Source organism: Falco naumanni, chromosome 17, assembly GCF_017639655.2.
Source record: "Falco naumanni isolate bFalNau1 chromosome 17, bFalNau1.pat, whole genome shotgun sequence".
In the NCBI taxonomy this organism is placed as follows: Eukaryota; Metazoa; Chordata; class Aves; order Falconiformes; family Falconidae; genus Falco; species Falco naumanni.
In genome coordinates this window covers 591,573-618,708 of record NC_054070.1, presented here as the reverse complement: position 1 = coordinate 618,708, position 27,136 = coordinate 591,573, and the positions used below count along the sequence as shown (strand labels likewise).

Below are 27,136 nucleotides of genomic sequence, written 5' to 3'. Positions count from 1 at the left end.
TGCTGGCAATGTGCAGAGCTTCCCCCAAGGTTTTATTTCTCTAAAGAAATAAAACATTTTACTCCTGAGAATGGTATTAAATTGCAGATTATTTCATTCTGAAACGTTATTTCACCCAGAGGATGCATCTCAAACCTCATCCTTGCACCACCCTTTGCATCCCCGACATCTCCCCTCCGCCCCACTGCAGTTTCAAACACCAAGCGCTGCATGTTTCAGCCATTTTATTGAACTTTGCGTATGAAATAACAGTTTCAAGTTCTAATGAAAAAAAAAAACATTAAAAAAATAAATTCAACGTCAGGTAAAAAAATCACGCAACAACAACAACAGAAAAAATCAATCACTTTTTTTACCGGTAACTGAACACAAGGTCCACACCGCGGTGGAGGTCACCAGGATGACGGGATGCAGCAGCTTTTTTTAGCATCAGACTGGTATCAAAAGAACAAGTTTAAACAATTGCAACACAGCTCACTGGCAAAACCAGAGTTGAAAATGAACTCGGAGTAACAAGACTGCGCTTTACATCTCCAGTCCAAAACTGCATCATTTCTATGGCACCTAATTAGTCAAGATTTCGCCTTCTTGCAGAGAAGGCTTTAGTTTTTCAGCCTGATGCACTGAATTTCACAAGGCAATATTTCGCTGTCACATATACCCAACATGTGTTCCAGTTGAGACAGTCATGGAAACGTTTAAGCCTTACCCAGCTGCGCACACGAACGAGGGAAAGCAAAGACAAAAATTATATCCAGCTGTCTCGGTCCCAGGAAGATGCTGTGAAGGTAAGTTGCATAGTAAAGGATGGGAAATTAAGAAACATGAGCTGCTCCTGTGTTGGAGGTCGATGGTTGATGCAACGCCCCCCACTTGCAATGTTTTGAGACCTCAGGTGATGAATTAAGAGCCCGTTCTCCTTGCAAGATGCTAAATTCAGCCATGGGAACGGCTGACCTTCAGCAGTGCAGGCAATTTTCCTGCAAGACCTGAGCAATCTGAATAATCAAGTCCCATTTCCAGTAGCCTAATGGCAGCACGAGGGACGTGGCAGCAAACACGTCGTTCTGCATCCAAACTGCCCTATTTACCATTTCCCAGCTACGTTTCCCCTTAATACCATTCGACTTGCAACTCCAGCTCTATCAATGACTTGTGTAACGCCAGATAAATTGTCCTGCTCCGAAATCATCCTCAGGGATGGGAGCGATGCATTTAAACCACAGCATCAGCATCCCAGCCTTGTGATGGTCAGCAAGATGATGTGTAAGGGACAACACCAGTTGGGGACAGTGGTTCCTCAGACCATCCCCTTTATAGATGCACTGATGTCATCTTGGAGAAAGCAGAAGAAATGCGAAAAAGAAACGTATTAATTGACCTGTGTCAGAGGCTGGTGGACAAAAATGTGGGGATTACAGAGCTATGTCATTTAATTCACCCAGGGCTGCTACTTGGTGTTCACCTGAGCCTGAGGGACAACTTTCCAGCTGGCTGTGCAACGGAAAGGAAAGGAAAAGACTGGGGAGCACACCGCTCCCCAAGTTTTTCAGGGGAGAAAAATGCTATCCCACAAATTCCGTAATTTTACAAGGATTCAGCAGCAGTAACAGCATTTGATACACCTGGCTCAGAAAACATCCAAGCGTGCGCGTCAGTTGAAGCCCCCAGGGTGCTCAAAGGCTGGTTTCTGAGCCATTAATCCTGCAGGATTTTTTGCCAGCACCTGCGGAAAGAGGCTAGAGGCCAGGATGGGATCACAGGAATCCTGACTTTTCCCCAAAATCTCGTGGGGCAAGCACAGCAGCCTCACGGATCTTCATATGTCGGCTCTGGGAGCCTTCTCCAGCCGCTGAGCCCCATCCCGTGGGGTTGAGGCTGAGCCTTCCTTAGCGCCCTTGAACACCTTCGGAGATATTTTGCTTTCTAATCTTGCTGCCTTCTCAAAACAATCTTCAAACCTGTTCTTAAAACAAGTGGCTTTACGTGACCCTATACCAGCCCAGCTCGGATTCTCCTGCCGATCCACCAGGATGGACCCAACGGCAGAGCTCTCATCACTTCAATTGCACCCTAAAATTCACAGGGGGAAGGGACGGCGCAGAGGAGGAACGTCGGTGTGCTCAGCTCCTCTGCGTGCTCAGCGTCTGAAGAGCACGTCTAATGCATGGCATGGCAGAGATGCTCTCAGCATCGCAGAGCACGGCTCGGAAGGGCTATGAATAAAGATGAGCAGCCTGTCTTCGGATGATTATGGGAATCAATGCATGCTATTTTTTGGCTCTTCTCTTGATGTCAGCCATCATTAAATCGCTCCCTTTTTTGGTTTTTTTTAATCAACTGGATACATTTTTAATTTGTCTTCCCTTGCCAAATCCAGCCCTCCGCTCCAAATGACATTTCAACACGGCTGTCCCGATACGATGGTTATCTTTAAAATGCACAAGGCTGGAGTCAGAGTCGTGGCAACACAGATTAATATACTGGACTGACAGTTAAAGACTATCAAACTCTCAATTATTTTGAAAAAGCACATTAACAATTAGCTGGCTCAGCGACCAAGCAAAAGAAACCCAACAGCGTGGAGCAACGTCATCAATGCCAGTATGTACAATATTGAGAAGAGGTTGAAATTTGGCAAGACTGTCACTGGTGTGAGATGTCCTCGGGGTGGGTTCGGTGCTGGCCAGGAGGAGCGGAGCAGCTGGCGGCCACGGGCTCAGCTCTGCTCCGGGAACGGGGCATTTCTGCTGCCGGGAGCAGGACTGCTGGGATCCACCAACCCAAAGGGGTGGTGGGATCTGTTTTTCCCATCACTTTGCTCATCAAAATACATTTTTGAACCATAACAGAGAGACGCTTTAACAAAGTGGCTCTTGAAAACAGACGAGGTATAATTACGTTACATACACACGTGCCATAAAAAAGCTCTCTGTAACACTGTGAAAAATAAAAATAACTTTAGTACTGATACATTCTATCCCCCGTTTTAAGGGCTACTAGATCATGTTCCAAAAGAAACTAAATTTTACACCTTTGGGACCAGGGCTTCCCAACATCCAGGTCTGTGTTGCAATCCAGAAAATCAATTCTCCTCCTGTTAATGTGCACGCTACAAACCCGGCACACTGCAGGGAAGGCTGCAAACAAATATCTTTGGCAGCTCCTTAGTGGTTTTGGAGGTGAGAGCGCCCCAAAAAAAGCCCAGTCCCACCTACCCCAGCCTGCCAGCAGCTCCATCCATAGCAATGGGGAAGAGACCAGACCACCACTCGGTTATTTGGGGTTTCCAGTGATGGAAATAACTCAGCCCCCACTCTCCAAACACCGGAGACTTTTTCTTGTCTTTTTTAGGGTGTTTTTTTTAAGGTCTTAGGCTTTTTATCGTGTGAATATTAATTAATTTTGGTGCTAGGGAGCTGCGGGATGGGACAGCCTGGGGGGGCACAGCCAGGGGATGGATGCCTGGGAGGTGGTTTCGGTTATCCGTGTTAAGATGCCGTCGGCTGAGCTCTGCAAGCCCATCCTCAAACCGCTCCGGCTGCGGCAGCACTGCAGTTACTGCCAGATCCCCAGGGATCTGCCAGCAGAGCAATTAGCTGGAGGATCCCATGGAGGAGCTCCCTCTGCCTACCCCCCCGCAGGCTGGCCTCAGGGCAGGGCATGGCCAAAGCCCAAGTTAAGGAGAACCATCACTCCGATTAGCTTTAATTTGTGCAGAGGGCTTTTACACCGCATTGATGTCACACCACAGGGTGCTTCACCTCCGTGCCTCTCCAGCATCCCTCTGCCGAGCCTTGGCGCCCCCAGCTCGTCTCTGTGGGCTTGGAGATCTGCTCCTCAGGCTCCTCCAGCACTCCAGATCCCCATCCCAGCTCCCTCTGCACCTTGTGCTGCAAAAGCTGTGCTAAAACCAGGTGCCAGCAGCACCAGGCCCTTCAAATTCATTTATCCACAGCTCCAGGGACCACAGGGTTTCTACCATGCTGGGAATAAATGCAAACAAGCCCCAGCTGCAATGTCCCACTAAGGGCCAGATCCATATTTGCTCTTCATTCCCCAAGGCCAGCGATGCAGCTTTGACTAAAACCGCTGGGTTTTTAATTTTTAATTCTTTTCTCACCATCTCAGCCTGTTCTCCACAGCCTGCACCCACGCAGAGCCCCAGAGGCATCTGTCTTTGGGACCCCCCAAGCTGTGCTCCCATGAACAAGGTCTTCATCACCAATGATGCATATGCCATGACAGGAGGAGGAATTCAAGCCAAGAAATTATCAGTGTTTAAAAACCAACAAAACAAAACGTGACCTCACCAAAGTCAATGCACTCCTTTAAGAACCACATTATTTCCCCACCATTAAGGGAATTTCTCAATCCTAATTTCGGCTGAAGTTTGTGTGCGGGGCTTAGACAGCCAGAAAGGAGGATGCTGAACCACAGGCAGGTCCAGAGCAATCCCAGCCCTGAACCATCATTCAGGAACAGCTCAAGGAACCCACTTGGGCCTCATTCGTCTTCAAAGCTCTCTGCAAGGAGAGATGCGTGGTGCAGAAAGCCAGTTGCTTTGCCACAAGTATTCCCCTGAGTTTTCCTGTTTCCCAGCCTTTCTTCCAGGTAGGGTGTTTATTTTTAGGTGCATCCTCCTTTGGGTTGTGACTTGAAGCATCCCACATGTGTCTCCTGTGTATCTTCCCCATCTCCTCCTGCCCAGGATCTGGTTTGAAATGCAGGTAAATAGCTTTGCTCAGGGAAGGATCCAGGTTTTGGTGGCAGGGTGGTCCTTGCTCTACTTTCCAGGTACCCAGTGGGGACCCCAAGGCTTGTCTTTGAACACGGACCCAAAGCAGTCAGTGGCATGAATTCAAGAGTTTGTTTCACATGCCTAAAGATTTTGCCTCCTGTCACTTCCCTGTGAGCACCCTCTGCTTTAGAGCAAGCTCCAGCTTGCTTTGTTTGGTCCAGTCCGAATTAACGTTCCCCGAACCATCCCCGGTGAATTATTGCAATGCAGACGCAGAGGTTCCCATTCTTGCTCAGTCCCACTGACATTATTTTTGCCCAGAACTGCAATGCTGTTGCGAGTATTGCCTTGCTCCTCCAACCCAGTATGTGCTGGGGGGGGGGGGGTTAGTCTCAAAACTGGGACAGAGGCAGCGTGCAGAGGTGGATGAGGCTGGGGCGAGAGCGGGGAGCCTGAAGCAGGAGAGACCATGGACCCCTTTGCCGTTTGGCATTTACACCTTTGCAGACCATTTATCCCTTTGCACTGGGAGAATATTTAGCCATAGGGTCCTAGGAAATGCAGTGAGGTCAGGGAAATCCCAGTTTTAACAGCTTTGCAGCTGAGTGCAGGCAACCCACAGCTCTTAACCTGCCACAAAAAATAACTCAGCGTGCAAAATGAAACAGCGATGGGCAAAGGAGTGATGGACTTCCCATTTATTATAGTATTAGCAAAACAATACTATAATATTCCCTCAGGACTGACAGTGGAACAGCAGAGAAGGGCGCACAGGCTTTTGTGAAATGAAGCAGGGGCACAACCAGCCAGGACTGGGGGTTTGTACCTTTTCCACCTCTAGAAATTCGATTTTTCCGTAGTTTTTCATGGAGCGATCCTGAAAAGAAGGCACAATTTGTCGACTGTGTGACACAATTTTCCTCACCATCAGTGGAGATGTTACTTTCTTAATAAGGACTTAAAATAAATCACAGCCTTTGGTACAGTACATACCTACTTATAAAGAGCATTTGCAGGAAAGTCAGAAAGAGGGAACAGAAATTTCACATCCCAGCGCTGAAAACAGCCCGTGGCCTTTGACAGGGAACAGTGAAAGCAACTGAATTTCCCCCATCTCCCTCCCACCTCGAGGAAAACACTTGGACTGCTTATGAGCAGCTCCGGTTAACGTTTCCTTTCCGGTTGCTTAATCTTTCAAGAGATTTTTTTTAAATTAAAAAAAAAAAAAAAAAAAAAAAGACTGAAATAACGTCCAACTGATATCCACATCCCCTCCTCCATTTTTCTGGCTGTGTTCAGTCTCGTTATATTGCACATGATTGGAAGATAATCTTCTGGCTGCAAAGATGTTCCCTTCTACATAATGCACTTGTTAGAAAACACAGATAACGTGGCAAATATTTCATATATATATATATATCTATATGAAATATGAAATGGATTTAACTGGGGAGGACAGACCCTCTGTCAGTCGGGTCCACAGCAGCATCAGTCACCGTGTCCGTGATGTTTGCCATTTTCTTGGAGACGTTGTATTTCTCAACACAGTCCTGAAGGTCTTAATTTTGAAACTTCTTCTGTTATCTGTTGGGCAGAGCAAAGAACCACTTTTATGCACAGCCTGGTTTGGAAAACAAGCAACAGGTTATTATTTTTTTTCAAGGTAAAGTGGAAGAGATGTTGCACATTGGTCCCCTCCGACCTCACATCCCCGTTCCCCACAAATGTAAAGTGAAAATTTGCTAATTAAAATTCTTTAACAGGCTAAATGCAATGCAGCCTAAAGCGAGCTAAAGATAGAAAAAAGATTCATTAAATATATTCTAGTTATTAACTATTATCTCACGTTAATGACAAGTTCCAAATCCAGAATGATTAGCACAAAGTGGGGTTTTCTCATCATATTTTTATCTTAATCAAGCTGGGTTTGTTCTGACCCGGTATGATTCACATGATATTAAGCAACTGGTGGATCTAATAAATCTGATGCAGGGGACGGCAGGAGCCGGGGTGGATCCCGCACCCAGCCCTCGGACCGCAGAGTCGCTCCCGCAGAGCTCAAACCTGAGACTCCATTTTGATGTCAGGATGGAGATGTCTAGCAAAGGACAAAAAAAAAAAATCCCCCAATCTCTGCGGTGCCAGAGCTGCCGAGCCTTGGGAATGTGTGAACCCAGCTGGCATTGCAACAGGTCGGCTTTGAAGCCTAATAACTCTACAGCGCAAAGGAACGCATCCTGACTCCTATTTGAATACAGTGAGATGCTCTGCTCTGTCTTGAAGACGCTGAAATTCTTAGAAACTTCACGCAACTACTTATATTCCTCTCATTTTCCCAAAAATGTATGCTCTGCCTTTAGTTCACACCGCAGCAATCGGAGCATCCCACCTCCTGCTGTACTGTGTCCCGGCTCTGCACCCGCATGGGGACGGGCACGGCCAAATTTCCTGAGGATTTCAGCCCTGTGTAAGTCAGCAGGAGTCACCCTCCCCCCAAATTCTGGCCCTTTCGTGGTGATTTTTCAAGTGGGAATTAGTAAAGCTTCCTATAGCAAGGTTCATTAACTATAATAAAACCTGTGTGTGGTGCACACTAATAAGATGAGCGCTACCACCACATCACATCACGTGAGCCGGATGCTTCATTAGCAGCCGGTGATGAGCCAAGCGTAGGAAGGTTCTTGGTCCTGAGCTGCCTGGTCCCAGCTCATCCCCCAAAATGAGCCAATTTTCCCCAAAGGGAGACTCAGGATGAAGCTATGCGAGACGGGATAGCATCCCTGCACTGAGGAGGGTGAGCCCCACGCTCTGGGTGTTGCAGGGGTGCTAAAGGCAGGCAGGGAAAGGAGAGAGGTGGGATTTCCCACAAGGAGCAAAGAGCCCCTTGCAAGGCAGCGCAGCACTCGGGGGGGAAATAAGCTACCAGAGGGGCTTAGTGCTCCTTGCAAGGGTCTCAGACCAGCCAGTTATTCAAGCACCAGCTTATCTGGGAGTGCCAGAAGGACTACTCATGGGCTTAAAGCTAACTGGGGTTTATGCTTTATTGGACTGGGCTTGCTGGGGGGGGATTAAGCCCCCCTCCCACCTGCCAGCAAGGAAGGGCTCCTGCTTTTTTGCAAAGCAACGGTCAAACTGCCAGGATCCTCCAGCATTGCTGGAGTATTACACAAATAAAACCCAAATAGCACCTTCCACCCAGCCCGGCCCGGGGGACACCATTGCTTTGGCTGAGGAGACGGCAGAGCTGGGGCTCTGCAGATTAAGCGGTAAATAACAATGTTCTCAAACCTGGCAAATAATCCTTGTGCTTTGGGGTACCCCAGTGCCTTCTCAGGCTGTGTCCTTGCCCTTGTAGAAAGAAACCCCACATCCTCAGCCTAACGGTGACGTTATCTCACTGAATTCCGCAAGAACAGCAGTGGGAGTGAGAAGTCAGGAGCATTCAGGAGATAGTGCTGCTCCAGCTCCTCTGAAGGGATCCAGATGTCTTCCCATCATATGCGGGTGACGAAATCCTCTCCTCTCCAAGAGACACAGAGGATATTAAAGAGCAGTCACAAAAATTAAATGTTTTTAAACCAGCCGAGCCAAACGACTTGTATCCAAGCATTCAGAGGTGGTGAAGCAGTTCATGAGACTGCAAGTACTGAGTATCTCTTGAGCCCTGGACCTAGTGAAAATCCCGAGGACTGGAACATGGCTCCTGTTAGGCCAATTTTTTAAGGGATAAACAAAGCAACCTGCAAAAATCATGGGTCTGGCCATCTGTCGCTGATCCCAAACACTATGCTGGAATGGCTGGGAGTCTTAATACAGAATTAAAGAGGAAGCTATAATCGATGCCAATCAACGCAGGGTTAGGGAAAATGGATCTTATCATATTAATTTGATATCTCTTCTTATTGAGTTCTATGTCTGGCTGATAGAGGTAAGCGCTTGTGCAATGCTCTCCTCTAAGGGGGCTGCCTGGCAGCTTGGTTAAGAGAACGGAGCAATAAAGCCAAACTCCCAGAGTCAACGGTCGGAAAAGCAGCTGAACCCAGGTTGCTTTCATTGGTTCACTTCTCCTTGTGCATGCTTTGCTTTCTCAGGGCATTTTGCAACCAGGATGGGAGAGACATTGCTGAAAGGTTTCGTGCCCCAGGAGAAAACAGCCCAGGCTTGTTTCAGATGCTGCAGAAAGATTTCCTCCTTTAATTTGGGGATGCACACAGAGAGGCAGAAAACCCCTCTAGCCTGCAATGCTACACCCTGCTCAGAGCAAACTCCTTTTGCATCCCTCCTCCAAGCTCAAATTTGCAGCAGGCAGGTTCATTTTAAGCCCAAACTTCTTATATCTCATTTCTCACCTGCTGCAACAGCTTGAGGTTCAAATCATTATGGAGCTGCTGTGGCAGCTCCAAGCAGAGACCAGCAAGGAAGGAGAAGAGGGGTTTAAACTATACATGCACAGAGATTCCAGGAGAAATGAGCCATAAGGATGGAAAAGCAAGTGCCAAGATGCAGAGTGAAGAAATCACAGGAGAGGAGGGAGGATGGTTTGGGGAAGGGAGCTGAGCAGAGCCGGCATCCCCAGGAGGCTGGGTGAAACCCGGGGCTTTCCCCCTGGTGGGAGAAATAACTGCAGTTAGTGGGGTATCAGGGGGAGGGTCTGCAGGCTTTGCAAGCTTCAAGGAAGCTGAACTCCACAAACCCTTCTTCACTTCTTGTCCTGTGTTTCAAAACTGCCTCTTCCTTCCACAGCGTGTCTCACTGCAAGCACTTAATGAAGCTGCTCCGTGTCATTTACAGATGAGGAAACTGAGGTCCGGAGGAGCTGGCCTGCCCAAAGCCACCCAGCAGGCCAACAGCAAACACCACAGTGCTCCCACCCTGCAGGTCAGGGGTGCAGGGACACACATTTTCATGGACTAACAACCGCAATCTCTCCGAGCAGCACAGCATCGCCCACCACCCTGCACTGCACTCAGCTCCTCGACTGCAACCGAGGCGCACAGCGAACACATCTCTCTGCAAACGCAAAAAAACCCACTTTGCAAAGTGTGTGCTCATCTTCTCCACGCCCCGCTGCGATCTCCAGCTTCCCGTGAGAGCAAGACCCCCAGCACAGACCCTGCTGCCAGCAGCCCCACTACCCTCGTGGGGGCTGAGCCCTCGGTGCTTCCGCTGCCGATTGAACCATGACACAACCCCAAAGGATTTTCCGTATCTATTCATGACAGTGCTTCAGAGGAAGCAAAGCAAAGCAGCTGGTGCTGGTCAATGTGAAAATAAACCTGATTGCACTCTGCATCCCTTGCCAGCGAGAGCAGAGAGCCACTCGCTAATCTAGGCGTGCGAGCCACGCATCCAAACCAAGTCTTCACCCAGTATGCGTTAAAGATGCTAAAAATGAAGTGCAACAACTGTAGAAAAGCAACAGACATGACAGAGCTTAAACATGCTCAGAAAAGCATCTGAATAACAAGTCTTAAGGAAATGAATCATTCTTAAACAAACCCAGCAGCGTGTGCTGCTGTCTGCAACGCTGAGCGGGGGTCTTGGTATTAGTGTGCAGCGCGGTTAGGTAAGGACTGTTCCTGTTACGAGGAGGGGAAGAGCAGCGATCGGGAAGTATTTTAGCTGCTCCTAACTCGAGTGACAAGCTGAACGAGACAGGAGACAGGTTTTAATTTACTTGAGCATGTCTTCGTTCATAAGAAGGAGAAAACTGACAGTGGCCTGCGGGGAGGTTCATGCGTGAAGGTTTCCCTGCCCTGCTGCAGAGCATCCTCGGCACCAAAAATTCAGGCTCTGAGTGGTGATGAGCCACAGACAAACCCCAGAATTTGTGAGTCTCATAAAGCAGCGCTTTTTTTGTGGATAAAAAAAGCACATGGGGGCTCGGGGGGGGGGGGGTGGGGGGGGGTGGGGGGGGTGGTTCTCAGAGCATTTGTGGCTGAGTTTTGCTAGCAAGAGGGGTAGAAGGGCTCCAGCTACAAGGGTGGTGTGGGACCCCACATGCATCCCTCTTCCACACAGAGGACAGTTTTCATGAGCAAAACATGGGATTCGCCGGGTGACAAAGAGCAGGAGCCCTGACGCCTTCCCAGCAAAGCAGCAAACACGCGTCCTGTCAGGTGGGATGAATATCGCTTTGACAGAGACACCATTACTCATTTTCCATTTGGGAAGCCAAGCACAGGAGTAAAAAGTCTTGATTGTATCCCAGGCTCAACCACAGCTGAGCTGGGAGAGCCAGATGCTGCGGAGATGGGGCTGGGGCTGCTCTGCAGGGCTCCTCTGGCAGCAAACGTGCCCCCCACCATGGGATGGCTCTGCCCTCCAGCAGGGCTGTACTCCCCTCCTCATGCCAGTCCTACTTCTGCCCGAAGAAAACCCTCTATCACCACCCCCCAAAATGAAGCACAACCCCTCCCCACTGCTGGAGAAACGATTCCCAGCCAGGATGAGGCAGCTCGGGGCACCCACCCTGAAACACCCCCAAAATGTCCCTGTCAGAGCATCGACAGCCAGAGTCCCATGACTGTTTCCAAGGAAACCCTCCTGCCAGAGCATCGCACGGCTCCAGCCCTCCCGCTCACTCCCGACTCCCACCACCGGCACCGGGAGAGGGCTCCCACCACCCTGCACCCACAGCACGGCAACCATCGGGCTCGCCCAGCCCCAGTGGGTGCTCTGTTCCTGCAGCCTCTGCCGGGTAAACAGCACTGGGAGAAACGGGAAAAAGCAGCAGCATCCCGTCCTCAACACATCCTCCAGCTATGCAACACCCCCCCCAAAGCTGAGCCAAGCACCCCGTTCAGACTGGGGGTGCAGAGCCATAGCAGGGAAGGGTGCCGAAGAGCAGTACTAGCTCTGTAGCAGTGAAGGCAACATTTTATAGGATATTGCCCTGCCCACAGCATCCTCTGATGTTTAGAAAGTCCCTATTTCCCCACATCCATTGCCCACACAACTGCCTTTGCACAATGATGCTGGTGCACTGAGCTCTTCTTCCCGGTACATAGAGCAATTAAGACTGAAGGGCAAAATAAGTTGCATTTAAATCCTATTTGGCTGCTTGCAGCCTACCCAGACATCACTTGTTAAAGCATTTTAAAAGGGAAAACAAAAAAAGGCCCTGCCAGGCTGTGATGGGAGCTGCCATGTGCTCTCACCAAGATACGCATACTTTAAAAGCTTGGCAGGAAGAGGGCTCCAAACTACACAATTAAACAGATTTCAAGAAGAAAACTCTCCGCACACAGCAACCGCTGCCAGAGACCCTTTCCCTGCCCTAGAGCTCTGCCAGGAGAGACCCCTTCCATGATGCCTCTGGATGCCTCCTTCCCTCCTGCTGGGGAAGCTGCTTGTCTGCCCTTTGTCTCCGCTTAACTGTCCATAAACTGGGGATTAAAAACAAAACCCAACTCCTTTTGTCAAGTGATGGAGCAGGAACAATTGCCTGGGAAGAAATCTAACCCTCCTGGAGGAAAGAGATATCTCTAGCCCTTGTGTGTGTCCACACGTGGGGTGGGATGGATACTGTTCTGCTCCTCTGGCCGCCCCAAGCACCTGAAGGTCACCTATTGTGCTGGAGAACAACAGAGTCTTTTTAGAAGAGTTCAGGCCTGAAAACACACATGAAAAAGGGCAAATAAGCAAGAGTAAAAGGTGATAGTGTCAAAGTACCAAGTGAAGAGGCCAGGGTTAGGGTTGCTGCATGTCCCCTGTCTCGCTGTACCAAGGATGTGTTTCACGGTGGCATCCAGGGCTGAAAACAGGGGAAGGGAACAGGTCCTAAAATATAAGCAAAAGGAAAGGGAAAGGAGCCTGCAAAAAGAGGTAGGAAAGGCTCTATACCACCCAGTGCCCCTATATAAACTGAACACAGAAAGCAGCCAGGGAGGCAGCTACAGCCTCCCAGGGCTGCACCCCTGGGGCAGAGGCAGCCGGCTCCCACCTTGCTCCCATCCTCCGGTGCCAGCAGTGTCACTTTGCCACTCAGATGACAGGCACAAAGGACAGGGGAGGAGGAGAATATTTCAGAGAGCATCCCTGCCACGCCGTGCATGCAGACAACAAGGTCTGGAGTCTATGCTGGGGACTACCACGCGTTTCAGGGACCCCACCTCACCCCTGCTTATTTTCTGTGCGATCTTAAATGTCAGCCAGCAGCTTTCAGTAATGCACTTTCCTCCTTCTAATGTAATAAACCGAGTCTAGGCAAGCCCTTCGCCTTGCAGACAGCAGGCAGGCAGCTCCCCTAATACTAATCTCCTAATGCTGCCCCCTCTAAGCACATTAGAACCAGTCAAGTCCAACACGCTGCACAGGCTGAGGCTCATCTTTAACTCCCCAGTGACTGTCAAAACAGTCTGAAGTCCTAATAGGAGGCACATTGCAGGAGAGCAAAGGAAGTTAAACTAGCAGCTGGCTGCAAAGAGGGCAATCTTTCCGCGATCTCTCCAATTCCTGGTACAACACACGCAGCAACCACTTTTAAGTCAGCCCGTGCTGGAACAGAGCAGTTCTCTCGCTGAACAGCACCTAACCAGACAGCGCAGAGGGAAGCAGCAGACAGAAATGGGGCAGACCATCAAAAAGATATCCCTGTTTTTCTGCATCCAGTTGTTTGTGTGCATCTGACAGACAGAGCAGTGGTGCTTTTATATTTTTCAGCGATACCACTGGGTACTGGAGCAAAACTGCCTTTTACTCCAGAGGACGAAGTGGTTTTCTTGACACCTCTCCCATACAGCATCTTCTACCGTCAATAAAATCCATTTGAAATTATTCTGCCCCTACTAAATAAGGCAGGGAGTAGTCAGGAAAGCAAACTAACAACCTGTACGGTTTCTGCTTATTTTAGATGACAAGAGAAACTGAAAATGGTACTGTGCCATTTACAGGAGAACACGTGGTTTCCGTACCCTGTGCAGCTGCCACGGGGAAAATGCAGACACAAAACTCATCTGCAAACTCTCCAGAGTGGGACTGTTCCACTGCTGTTAAACTCAAATCCTCCTTTTAGGAACAGGTGTGTGGAAAAGCTTTAACAACAATAAAAAGTGAGAGCTTGTAGGCAGAAATTACTTTACAGCCTGCTGGCAGCCTGGGGAAAAGACACATTGGGGTATTCCCAGTTACCCCAGCTAAGAGATCCCAGTTATCCTGGACAAGGGATCCCAGTTACCTTCTGCAATGCTCCAGATCATCTTCCTAATAAAGATAATTTGTTAGATCCTCAGCTGGTGAAAACTACAGTAGCTCCAATAGAGCTGTTGCATACCATTAGCCAAGAAGCTGCTCTGATGGGTATTTTGGTTATAAGGGTTTATTAACTGGGGCTAAGGCAAGTCTAAGGGAGAGTGTTACAAATTGTCCCAATCCTTTTAAGTCTGTGTAAAATCCTAGCCAAACTCCAATTTCAGCATGGCTGGCATCTCTCAGGAAAAATCCCCCTTTCCACATGCTGGAGCGTGATGTGACTTGCACAGGTTGGGGTCAAATCTCTCTTTGCTGTAGGAGGCTTTTAAGAGCAGCCCTGTGCAGTACCCTACCTTGAATGAATCTGGTTTTATTTAACCCAAAACCTAGTGAAACAGAGCAGAGCTGAAGCCAAGGCACTCGAAGCTGAGCAGCCAGGCCCTGCCTTCAGCCTCCTTTGGTGGCAGGGGCCGGACCAAAGCATTAAACTGCTGCAAATGACCTTCCTAGCAAAGAACTGAAGAAATCCAGCTGCAGAAAAGCAGCAGGGTTTACCTTCTACGCATAGCACTAAAAAGCAAAGTGAAAAGCAAATATAATCAGAGAAGTTATAGGATGTTATCCCACTTTACCTAACGTGCATAAAAAGACCCGAGAGCAGCAGGGTAAGCTGAAAAAAACAACTAATCAGTGGAAAACATGAGGTTTGTCCCCCAAAAAAGCAACGTTACTTTATGATGCTATTAAACTCTACCCCGTGCAAAGCTCACCTGATCCCATCAGATGTCCCGTGGCCTCTGGTGCACATGTGAAGAAGAAGCGGGTCTATTTTCCCCGGCAGAATTTTGGTTACTTTTCAATCCTGCTCTTTATAGATCTGTCCCCCTTGTTTCAAAAATCTGCCGAGGTTTCTCAGCCGAGCTCTCCCGCTGGCTGCCCAGTGCCATTTCACACTGGGATTGGGGAAACCACCGGGTTTCGTGTGGCGCAGGGGGAGTGCAGGGTCACTGTCGGCGCAGCGGGAACTCGTGTTTGCAAGGAGACTCCATCCCCCAATTTCACCAGCAAGGTGTGAGCTCCTTTGCGAGGGAGAGGTGAGTTCGTGGTGTGCTTATTGCCTACGGGTGCTTTATTCGGCACAGGGGAAGCTGCAGCCAGGACGTGGCCCAGGAAGGGGGTGCCAGGATGGGGTCACATTGCGGGGCAGAGCCACGGTGTCCTGTGGGATGACAGGGCTGGAACCATCTGGAAAGGTTTTTGTGGGAAGAGCGAGGACCAAGGGGGATGGGAGAAGGGATGCCATGACAACCTTTAGGGGTTTCCCAGGAAACCATGGTCACCATGGCAACTGCATCACTCCGGTCCGAATTAGTGACTTCCGCTGGAAGGCGTGTTCGCCACTTTAATCTTCTTGCGATAAGCAGCTGCATCTCTCCCAAACGCATTGCAAAAAAGGGAGGAAATATCCCTTTGTCTCCAGCTGGGTGGGTTTGAAGCTGCACAGCCACAGCGAGGAGCCCGTCGCGGATCCTGCATCCCCCGGTCCGTGCTGGCATCGCTCCCTGCACCCTGTCGGCTCCTGAAACCATTCCATTTTGCCTTTTGCCTCCCTCCTCCCCGCACACAGACCTGCTGCACGGCCACAAATTTGGCGTTGGATGAAATAATACCATAGGGTTACAGGGGAAGGGAATTAAGAACACAAAACAAGGGCTTTTTCTTTCTTTTTTTCTTTTTTCTATTTAAATCAGCATTGATTGCACTCGGGTCTCTGACCAGATTAGAATTTCAGAAATCATCTAACAGGGGAGAGAAGGGAATCTGTGATGTGCCTGTGATGGCACACCACACGTTTCAATTTAAGCGTCATTTAACAATGTGGTAACAGAGACTCTCTGCAAAATTAAATGGTTATTTCCTCCCAACCCCCTTGCAGCAGGCTCTGCAACATGTTTTCCTCCTCTCCCCACTCAATCCAGGGTTGTTAATCCAACAAGTGAGCTTATGTGATGGAAGGGAAATCGGCTACACGCTGCCTTTAGGGAAGGGGAGGGAGAAAATTCAGGAGCAAAACGAGAGGTCCCCAGAACCGAGAAAACAAAGCAGCCCTGCAACACGTTGCAGAACAAACACCTGTTTCGACAGTGAGTGTGTTTTGTCTTCATCTTCCTTCTCTTTACCCTTTAGCTGTCCTCTTCTTCGGAGAATTTTTAATCCTTTTTTTTTTTTTTTATCTTTAGAAAGGAAGGATCTAAAAAAATAAACGTATAAAAACGAGGGCACACACAGACCGACGATGGTGCATGTTCCACACAATACCGAGTACACAGTCACTTTGCATTATTATTGTTATTATTTTTTTTTATCGCATCCTTAGATTTTGTTGCTGTTTTTTTGGTGTGGGTTTTTTAAACATCCGTAAAGATCTTTTTGATATTCACACAGTTGGGATTGTTTGTGGTTGTGCAGTTGCCTGTCTTAAAGGCAGCCTGTTTGAATGCACTGTGGTTGATTCCCCCTTCCTCGATCACCATGTACTCAGATTTGCTGAGGGTGGAATTGCTGCGAGCCTTCCGCATCTCCTCGCTGGACGAGAGATGCTGGCAGCTCCCGACGTGCATGTACTGGGCTTGCTCCTCACCTTCTGTTTCCCGGTGGTAGAAATAGTTGAAATTGGAGACTATCACAGGCACGGGGAGAGCGATAGTTAGCACCCCTGCGATGGCACAGAGAGACCCCACGATCTTGCCCCCAATGGTGATGGGGTGCATGTCCCCATAGCCCACCGTGGTCATGGTCACCACCGCCCACCAGAAGGCATCGGGGATGCTACTGAAACCTGAACTGGGGTCATCGGCTTCTGCGAAGTAGACGGCGCTGGAGAAGAGGATGACACCGATGAAGAGGAAGAAGATGAGCAAGCCCAGCTCCCGCATGCTGGCCTTGAGGGTCTGCCCCAGGATCTGCAGCCCCTTGGAGTGCCGGGAGAGCTTGAAGATACGGAAGACCCTGACCAGCCGGATGACTCTGAGGATGGCTAAGGACATGGCTTGCTGGCCGTTGCCTTGCCTCTCAGCCAGCTCGGTGCCCAGCGTGATGAAGTAGGGAATGATGGCCACAATGTCAATGATGTTCATGATGTTCTTGGAGAAGGTGGCCTTGCTGGGGCAGGCAAAGAAGCGGACCAGCAGCTCGAAGGAGAACCAGATGATGCACAAAGTCTCTACCACAAAGAAAGGGTCGGTGAAGGACGACACCATGGAATTAGCTGAGGATGAGGAGTTGGTGAAGACATCAGGTGGGAGAGGGCCGCCGCCTGTCCCGAAGGTCCCTCCAGTTCCCTCATAGTCGTGGTCATCCCTGAATTCAGGCAGGGTCTCCAGACAGAAGATGACAATAGAGATAAGAATGACCAGGACAGAGACGATGGCAATGCCTCGGGCTGGCCCAGAGCTCTCAGGGTACTCAAAGAGGAGCCACACTTGGCGCTGAAACTCCTTGTCGGGAAGCGGCCGCTGCTCCTCCCGAATGAAACCCTCGTCCTCCCGAAACTTCTCCATGGCCTCCTCCCCTAGCTGGTAGAAGCGGATCTCCTCAGAGAAGATATCGATGGGGACGTTGACGGGTCGCCGGATGCGTCCACCCGACTGGTAGTAGTAGAGGATAGCGTCAAAGCTGGGACGGTTACGGTCGAAAAAATACTCATTGCGGAGGGGGTCGAAGTAGCGCATCCTCTTACGTGGGTCCCCCAGCAGCGTCTCGGGGAACTGTGCCAGCGTCTTCAGCTGGGTCTCAAACCGCAACCCCGAGATGTTGATCACCACCCGCTCGCAGCACTCATGCTCCCCACCGCCCGCGGGCTGGCCGGCGGGGACCGCGGCCGGAGTCGGGGGGTGATCGTAGCGGTCCCCCCCCAGCAAAGGATGAGGATGCTGTGGTTCTTCCAGCAAAGGGTCTCCGCCGCCGCCTCCCACCACGGTCATGCTGCCTTCTTCCCCTTCTTCCCCCTCTTCCTCCTCTTGGTCGGGGGGCGGCTGGGGGGCGGCGGGGGGCAGCTGCTCGGTGTAGCCCAGGTTGTGGTGGCTGGTCGAGCCGCCCCGCGGATGCCGGCTGGCGGAGGAGGCAGCCGGAGAGTAGAGCAAGCTCCGGCGCTCGTCCATAAAGGTGTGGGGCGGAAGGGGAAGGGGGGAGGGAGGATCGGAGAGGCGGCAGCCGAAGCCTCTTCTTCCTCCTCTTCCTCCTCCTCCGGGCGGAGAGGGAGAAACAGCCGCGCAACTCCTCCAGCGGCTGCCGCTGCTCTGAGGCGCTGAGGCTCTTCTCAAAAAATCCGCCCCCAGCCCTGGCACCGCCTCGCTCAGTCACTGCTCCCGGAGACACCCACAGCACCCCGGCCCTGCCCCGCGGCCCCCGGCGAGCTGCAGGCACCCCCTCCCCTGCCCGGGGGCTGCCGAGCCGGACCCCCACCCCGCCACGCACCGAGGGGCTTTGGTCCCCTCCGGGGGAGCATCCTTTGATGCTCAGCGGGTTGCAAGCAGGGAGAGGGGTTTTTTTCCTGGCAGAACCGCTGCCTAGAAAGAGTTTTTCTGTCCCTCCCCCGGGAAGGTGAAATGTAATTTTGATTATTAATTTGGGGGGTTGCCTGTTGGTTTCACCATTTCGAGCCGCGGCGGGGCTGTGGGTAATGGAAAGCAGACAGCAGCGGCCGGAGCCACCAACAGTTGTTTTGAATCAGCGTCTGGGCTAGTGCTGGGGATTTTTATTTTTTTTTTTGCTGTCTAGAGAAGAGAGCATGTGCCTGTGTGTGTGCACGCCTGTGTCTGTGTGTGCATGTGTGTTTGCACACACGTGTGCATGTGCATCCCCCCAGCAAAATAAATGGAGAAGCGAAGCTGAGCCAGCCCTCAGTCAGCTTCAGTCTGACCCCAAATTGCATTTCAGACTTTCCTGCAAGAAAGCCAAAAGGCTTTTTTTTTTCCCCCCCTTCTCCATTCAATTCATCTTCTTATGCAGATAGTTCGTATTTGGTCAAAAGGGATTTTTTTTATTTTTTTTTTTTAAGGCAAAAGCCTTCTCTGCAGGAGCCCAGCGCTGGAAAATGCTCCGTTCCCAGGAGATGTGCATCAAGGACAACCTCTGATCCCTGCACCCACTGTGCCCCCCAGCCCCCACAGTGGGTCCCCATTTTCCCAACACCCCCTACCTCCCCAGACAGCAGAAGCACTTCAATCCCCAGCCACGTGCCAAGCGGGGTTTAGGCAATTCAGGGAGTTCCCAGCTTGGGAAAGAGCCTGACCATGAGGGTTGGGGAGAGGCTCGGAGGGCAACCACGCTGCCATTCCAATGCCAGCCAGATGGTCCTGCCATGACGGAGGTTAAAACCCCTCCACCAGCCCCGCTTTAGCTCATCACCGCAGTTATTTTTAACCAGCACAGCCTCCAGAAGGTAGGGAGAAAAACAGATGAAAGGATCAAACTTATTTATACTTCAAATTAGAAACAAGATGTACAAAATATACAAACCTAAGGGAGGAGAACAACAATAAATAGTGGTGTAAGAGCTGACTCCAGACTCTAACTGGCAGATTAACAGCACGGACGAGGTCTGAGCGAGCCGAGCCCACCTTCCCCTTTGCTGACAGAGGGGAAAAAACCCTCTGCCACTAGAAATGAGGGAGGTTTCCTCGGGAATGAGCCTCAGCAAGGTCCTGCAGATGAAAATGTGGACCGGGGTGTGGGACCTAACCCAACCCACCTTTCAGTGAGCTGCCTGCTCTGTCTTCATCTCCACCAACCTCCTGGCGCTGCCATGGCCAACGCTGGGTTTTTCCACATCAGCATCAGTTCAGCGTGGCTGTTGGAAGAGATTCACCCACAATCACATGCAGGAACACTTGTCTCCAGGCCATGTCACCTTGGACACATGCCGCTTGTTGCCACCTCCCTCCTTGGCTTGAAGCCACACTTTTGAGTCCCGATTTGCTTGAGGCTCCAGCTCTCCTGGGAGGAGGGAGTTGGGGCAACAGGTCTCCAGTCTTGCTCCCCCATCATTCCTACAGCAATTAATAGTGCTCATCAGCAACATGCTCCTGGCAAGAGTGTCCACTCCTCCTTTCCAACACACAGCATCTCCCAGCCATCCCAAAGCCCAGATAAAGCAGGAAGCAAAGCCCTGGAGCTTCATTAACCTTTGAGCTGCTCATGTTGCTTGTAGATTGAAAAAAATTCCTGGAAACAACAGTTCATATCCAGGTTTGAGGCTCTATTTTCCATAGGTTTCATGATTATTAAATAACCATCATCTCCTCTGTACATACATATATATATCAGTTAAAAACTTGTCTGGCTCATCTCTTTGCTAGGATTTCTGCCAATAAATCACTGTCATCTGGTCTAAGGCAAACAAACAAGGCTGCTTTAAACTATAAACATTTATTGATGACAAAAGGTATTGATGGCAACAAGGCGTAACTTCCATAATTGCAACAGTTTACTCCAGATCTCAGTCAGGGGCAAACTCTTCAGAAATTATTGAGAGCCACAGACCTTTGAGATGCTGCTAGGAAAAGCCCTTCCCTTAAACCCAGGAGGAGGATTAAGTCCTTACACCCCATCAGCTGCAACACAGCAGCAGACATTAACCCCTGAGCTCCAGGCAGCTGTGGTCCAGCATCAAATTGGCTCAAAGGATTCCTCCAGGGGCTACAGCCGGGCAGCCCCAGGCACTGTGTAGCCTCCTGGCCCTGTTTACTCCTCCACTGCTTCCCCGTAATCCTATCAAAGCCAATTAAGCTGTGCCAGGCGAGCAGCCATCGCTGCAGGCAAAGAGCAGCCAGAGGGGCAGATCACCTCCTCCACTGCAAAGCATCCTCAGCTCCTTCCTCTTTGGGAGGTCCCCAGCCAAAGTTTGGTTCAGCATCGGGGATGCAGCAATAGCATCACCTCCTGCTTTGCATCAGCTGCTGCCTCCCCCACACCTGTTCCCCACACTGGTTTGCATACAGGCACTGCATCAAGCCCCACATTTGTCAAGCAGCAACAGAGGTGGCCCAGGTCACGTCCCAAAACCAGGAGGTCTGAGCACAAGGGCAGAGGCAAGGGAACAAAAGCCCAGGGGAAAGGACATCTCTGCAATGTCCAGCCCAGCCAGTGCTTCCTTGCAAGCTGGGAACTTCCTGTGCGAGGTGCAGCATCAAACCTGTTCCTCAAGCCTGCGGCTTTTCTGTCTAATGCGAGATGTCCCAGTCCTCCCTCTGCAACTTTCCCTCTGCTTTCTCATCCAGCTCTTCTGCTGCATCTGGTCTCAACAAATTTAATTTTATTCCTGATGGCTATTTAAGAAATCCCCCTGTGCAATGATCTACAGGCTGACCTATAAGTTCAGATGCAGTTTCTACAAAGAAGCAGAGCAAGCATCACACTTTCCCTCCTTTAATGGCCTTCTTAGGGTGGATTTCCAAGCAAAGGGGACACACAACTTTCCTCTTCCCGCAGCCAGACCCGGACCATGAGGGGAACCCCCCTAGCATCCCCCCAGAGGGACACGGGCTGCACAAAACATCTCAGGACCTTCACCCTGACCCTCAGCTACTCCCAGGCATGGAGCTGCCTTAGCACCACGCTTCCACTTTGAAATCTTGCCTCCTTCTCGCTGAACCCCATCACCTCTCAAGCAGCCTTCTGGGGTTGTTCTTCTTCCACCAGTCCCCGCTTCTCCCATGTTAGCACCAGGCAGCTGGGCAGAGCAGTCTGGCATCCAGCCTGGCTGCTGCAGCGAGCAGGATCTCACTCGCTCTCCCCTCCCTTGCGTTTGAATGGGAACCCTGCCTCCATTGATAAATCTGGGGCAAATCTGCTATTCTTTATTTCTGAGGATCAGAAACCTTTCAGTGCAAACGTTGTTACAGTAATACCTTAATGCACTGTAAATGTATTGTCTCTCCTCCCACAGCGGGGAACACACGAAGCCCCAACTGCTACATCAAGGCAGCACGGCATTAACTCACTGGCAAGGTTTCTCATGTCATCTTGGAAACATGAGCTCTACCTCTGCCGCTCATAACATGGACAAACGTTACAGTGAAAGGCTCAGGGGTGTCACCAGGGTCACTCATCACTGCCTGAAACCTTTGCAGACAGGACTGCAGAGGACTGTTGGCGTCAGACAGGCAGTTCAGCATCAACCCAACTTTTCAAGAGTAACTTGGAGCAATCCATACATCACACAGCTAAAAGAGATGAATGGATGCTCTAACCCTGCTCTGCTTAGCTTGCTTCAGCCAGGTTTGGCTGCTTGCCCTCCCTGTCGCCTTCGTCTGGCTCTTCCCCATCAGATTATCCCTGATTTAATTATTATTATTTGCTCAGTAATTGGGGAATGAGTTGAACAATGGGACCTCTGGCTCCAGACGGACCAGTCCTGCCACCCTCACCTTCTCCTTTGCAGACAGGGGAGGTGGGAGCATCCCCCCAGGCCCCGAAGCACACACCCTTCCAGGAGAGCCACGATGTTATCCCAACATACACTAAGATGGGGTCACCGACCCCATTCCCAGAAATCAGGCATCCTGTCTCATCTCCTCAAGCCACAGAAGCATCCGATGAGGGCTGCCCCTCTGGGGTAACACCTGGGGTCAGACAAATTCTCCGACAGTGCCACCCAGGGAGGTACCAGGAGGGATGGGAACCGAATCTTGATTTCCCAGGGTGAATCTAATGCTCTAACTCTGGAGCACACAGTCCCTATTCCTGTCCCCCTCTTAGTCAGACTCCGCGTGTAACTCAGTCATGGAGTGAATCCTCCAGTCTCTCCGTGCCTCAGTTTCTCATCTGTACATTAAGAGAATATTTCTCGCCTCCCACCTAAAGTCTATTTAAATCCTATGCCAGAAGCCTTTTGCTGTGCTCATGGTTGCAGAAAATGAGAAGATACTGAAATTTGGAAGGGAGAGGAAAATTCAGTGCTGTCAAAATACTGTGGCTTGCTTAGCCCTCAGCGCAGGTGAAGAGCATCGCTGTGAGCTCCGCAGAGATAACCGATTCCTCTCTTTAACAGGGCATTTAGCACCAAGCACAACAGGACCCAAACGCCCTGGGATCCTCTCCGACTGCTGCAGTCCAGCTACCAAAGGCAGCACGTTTTTAGAGAACAGTCATTACTGTTAATAGAAAGGGGAAGTGAAAATTGAACTGCTAACCCAAAATAACTGAGCATGGACAGGAGCTATTATTCATATTTTTTTCCACGGTGCTGTGGATTTAGCAAGAGTGTTGCCTGGCCAGCAAAGTACAAGGTTTGGTGACTAAAAAAGGTCACCCAAGTTACTCTGCATCTCTCGGTTATTTCACTTGGTGACTCCATCAGCTTTAACAGAGCTGCCTGAGTTAAATCCCATCCAACCCTTTGGATATCTAGGGGTTACAACTCAGGATGTAGTGAGACCTATTTTAATATCCTAAAAATGTGATTAACTGGGTGGGATTATGGTGGCCAAGCAATGTTAATGCAAATTCCACTGTAATGGGGATCATGTTCCAAGGCCTTCACAATGACAGCAAAATGATACCCAGTGACTTCTTATGCAGATCCTGTTGCATGCCATTATTTGGTCATTACGATATAAAATTACATTGACAAAGCAATTTAACCACAAATCCAGTGAGATAACAGGGCAACATTACTGTGTTTTCATTACAAAGGTAAAAATGTCTGCAGGAGCGGAAGACGACCTGCATTTCAGCAACACGGAGGAGGAAAGCCAAGGGACTCCTCGAGAGCTCAAGGTGACGCTGGGAGAGCGTCAGTGCTGAGTCAGATGCAGCCTCGGATAAAGATGTGAAAGCCCCTAATTCTGGCAGCAAAAAGCATTGTGTGAGTGAGGGGTGACTACTCGCCCCCTGAATAATTTATTTCACGGATGTCACTTGGTGAAAGTCACCCAGCGAGGTGGCACGAGGCACAGCCTTCGCAGCCTCCTTGAACCGAGCAAGCCGCAACGCAATCCCATGGCAGCAAAAACTCTCAGCCCCTACAAACAAACCCAGCAACCGCTCTCCATCTAAAGGAATGTGGTCGGAGCAGTGTGCCCTAGAATATGGGATCAGTCTCTTCACAATAATATTTTCAGGGGATGCTCAAGATATTCAGGGTGAATTGGTACCTAACTCCCTTTGGCTGCACAAACAACTCTGGTTTTAAGTAATACAATTTTGCTTTGCATAGAAATACTGGAGAGCCTGTAAGTCACCGTTGTGCCACAAAGCATCCCTTGTATGGGCTCAAATGTTTATTTTTAAAACAAGCACTCTCCACCTTTTTCCCACTCGTTAGCCAGTTCTATTCCGAAAAATAAATTACATCAGAGAAACCAAGTTATTTTTCTTGTGTTGGGTAGTGGGGATGGAGCCTGCCTTAACCCTTCTCTGCCCTGGCACCAGGCACGGGACCCTGCCAGCATTTAGATCAGTAGGCGCTGGGCAAGGAGGAGATGTATTGAGGGCACTGAGCTGTCTCACTCGAGCACAGGATCCCTGTGACAGCCACTGCACTGCCTGGAAAGCAGGCAAGGACTTTCAAACCACGTTTTGTCTCTTGGATTTCTCTGCCTTTCCCCAATCCTCCCAATTTTTCTGTGACTTTTCATTTGCTACTTCAGTGAACATCATGTTAGAGAGGAAAGAGATGAAATCTGAGCTTGCAGGAGTTTGATCGACACAGCCCAGGAGCAAATAACAAGGAATAAGGCACTGCCATCACATTGTATTCAAGTGGGATATGACTTCCATCAACCACACATCTCTGGCATCCCTGGGGAAGAGCCATCCTTTAGTAAATGTGGTGTCAGTAAGGAGCTAGCAGGAGGAACGCCGCTTAATGCAAGCATCAATACATTCAGCTTGGGGACAAGCCAGCTCTGGGAGAGCCAGACTTGTCCCCCAGAGCATCCCAGTCCCCTAAGCGCTAGCAGGATCAGGGGAGACCCACCCAGTTCTGGGTACCCACAGCCCCCACGTAACTATGCTAACCCCAAAAACAACCTGAGGAAGCTCTCTGTCTTCCACTGAAATCACACGACCAGTTTTGCCCAATGTGAAACTGCTGATGGTTAAAATGGGGAACACGCAGGGTAGGGGAGAGCCAAGAGAGGACAAACACCCTTTCGCACTTCATTGCTTTATGCCTTGTAACAAACACAGGAGCAAATTCGCTGTGGCAGAATTATTCTGAAGCCATCAAACTTCCATTAGAGTTTGATAAAGTCATGGCAAGAAACAGGGTGACTGCTGCCCAGCTGCAACAAGAGAGCTGCGTTACAATGACAAGGACGCTCCAGAGGGCTGGATCCCCCAGCGACACAGTCCTCAGGCTTTCAGTCTCAAAGGAAATGGCTAAATAGAAAATTAAAACTTGCACAGGTCACCAGGCAAAACACATTACCGCAGCCCGGGCTTCCTGGCTTAAGTTAATTAGTTGATGTTTGCACAATGCTTTGAAACAAACAAAAAAAACCAACAACCCACCCTGCATTAAGCGCCAACATTGTCATCATTCACTTTCTAGCTGGTAGTCCAGGGGAAATTCTCTTCTGCTTGAAGGCCCTTCTGTCTGTCCTCCTCACCTTCGGTGAGTTTAACCCTCAGTCACCAGTGCTGGGGACCGGTTTGCTATAAAAAACACCCCCTCAGAAGTAACAATCTTGTTACGGGGGTCGTTTTCTGTGGGGAAGATGCATTTGCACATCATGCAGTTTTCAAGCACCGGCAGTGAGTTTGTTTGGGTTTAGCTGTAACATCTGGGTGCTGGCAGATCTGCAAAGCCTGCAGGTAACACTGGAGCTCTTTAACGCTTCCCAGCCAGGAGGCAAAGGGCTTTGTTTCTAACTGGGAAACCCAAACGAGCAAAAATTTGGAGCAAAGGAATTTGTGCAGCATCGCAGGGAGTCTGCAGGAGAGCTCAAAGACCTGAGCTCTGCAGCTCAATCCTGTGATTTATTTTTAAGCAGATTTTCTGTTTTGCAGCCTCAGCATTTCTTCTCTGGGATCCCCCTTCTTGCACAGCTCATTTCTGAGAAACCCTGAAAACCTGCTCAGAAATCCCCTTGTATCACGGGGTGTTTGCAAGAAGGAATGCACCAAAAACAGGGTGAGGAGTAGCAGATGAGTTGCTTTTTTGTCTTCTTAAGCCATCTTGTCAGGATGAGGGGCTGTGATGCTGGGTGATGGGTGACACAGTCCTGCCAGGAGATCACTCATGGGTGCCGCAGGCGCCAGGTTCATTTTGCTGACTGACATCCTTTTTGGCAAGAGCTAGTAATAACAAACAAGACTTGCTAAGAATTAACACAAGATTCTCTCAAATGACTTTTCTTATGCAACCTCCACAGGAAAAGTAAAAGCCACCACGTTCCTCTTTCCCATATCTGTAAGGCCACGATGACAATTTAACTGATTTGGGGATTTTTCTTTGGAGGGTGGGAGCCTTCTTCCTGTAGCCTGGCTGTTTTTTTTCTTTTTGTTTTTCTTTTTTCTGACATATTAGGCAAAACAGGTCCTTGCTCAGCCTGGGGACACCAGGAAGGCAGATCCGCTCTGTCACCTGTAACAGTAACCCCAGCAACAGCTCGGCTGCCAGCAGAGGCAGGAGAGGATGCTGACTCACTGCCTGCTTCGCTTTTGCAGCTCACCCTTCATAAAAAGCATTGCTGGAGGAGTCTTGCTATTCCTTTCCTCTAACCCTCCCCTTAAAAAAAAAAATCACGAAGAAGCCTCAATTATAAATGAACACATGAAAAAAAGTATCAGTGAATATCAAGGAAAAGTTTAATTCCACAAAGGAATTCATTCTGGTTCAAAAGGCAGTGCCCACCATTAATTTGCTGAAGTCATTACAAACAGAAATGACTCCAGAGATGGAAGGTTTTGCTGCAAATATAAATCACTGAATTATTAACAGCCTGGAGACAGCAAGAAAGGGGAGGAAAATTGAGAAGACCTTCTAAAAAGAAGAATTCTCGCCAAAATGATTGAAAGTCTTTTCTCTCCTTTCCTTTGACCTTATTTCTTTGTCTGCTGCTTGCTTTCTTTTTTAATTCAAATCTTGTGCTTCCTCCACTACTTTGTTCCCTTCTTCTCTTGGGGAAGCACAAAATGACATCCACAACAGAGGAGAGAGAGGAAATCAGTTGACTTTGGCTTTTTCTCACAGCT

General features: G+C 49.7%; 1 protein-coding gene across 3 annotated transcripts; it reads right to left on the bottom strand.

Moving 5' to 3' along the window:
* Positions 1 to 209: 209 nt before the first annotated feature.
* Positions 210 to 18,260, bottom strand: LOC121098535 (potassium voltage-gated channel subfamily A member 3-like). 3 transcript variants are annotated; one of them, XM_040616621.1, is made up of 3 exons: positions 14,704 to 18,260; positions 6,203 to 6,325; positions 210 to 5,618 (listed from the first exon to the last, which is right to left on the bottom strand). In XM_040616621.1, the coding sequence occupies exon 1, from the start codon at positions 18,091 to 18,093 to the stop codon at positions 16,342 to 16,344; it is 1,752 nt and encodes a 583-aa protein (XP_040472555.1). In that variant the 5' UTR covers positions 18,094 to 18,260; the 3' UTR covers positions 210 to 5,618; positions 6,203 to 6,325; positions 14,704 to 16,341. The 3 variants fall into 3 exon arrangements, with proteins under 3 accessions (XP_040472555.1, XP_040472556.1, XP_040472554.1); XM_040616622.1 differs by having other exon boundaries at positions 210 to 6,362; XM_040616620.1 differs by having other exon boundaries at positions 210 to 6,325.
* Positions 18,261 to 27,136: the final 8,876 nt, after the last annotated feature.

What these genes read in the sequence shown, in the direction of transcription:
- LOC121098535 (XM_040616622.1), bottom strand. Translation starts at nt 18,093, where the DNA reads ATGGACGAGCGCCGGAGCTTGCTCTACTCTCCGGCTGCCTCCTCCGCC.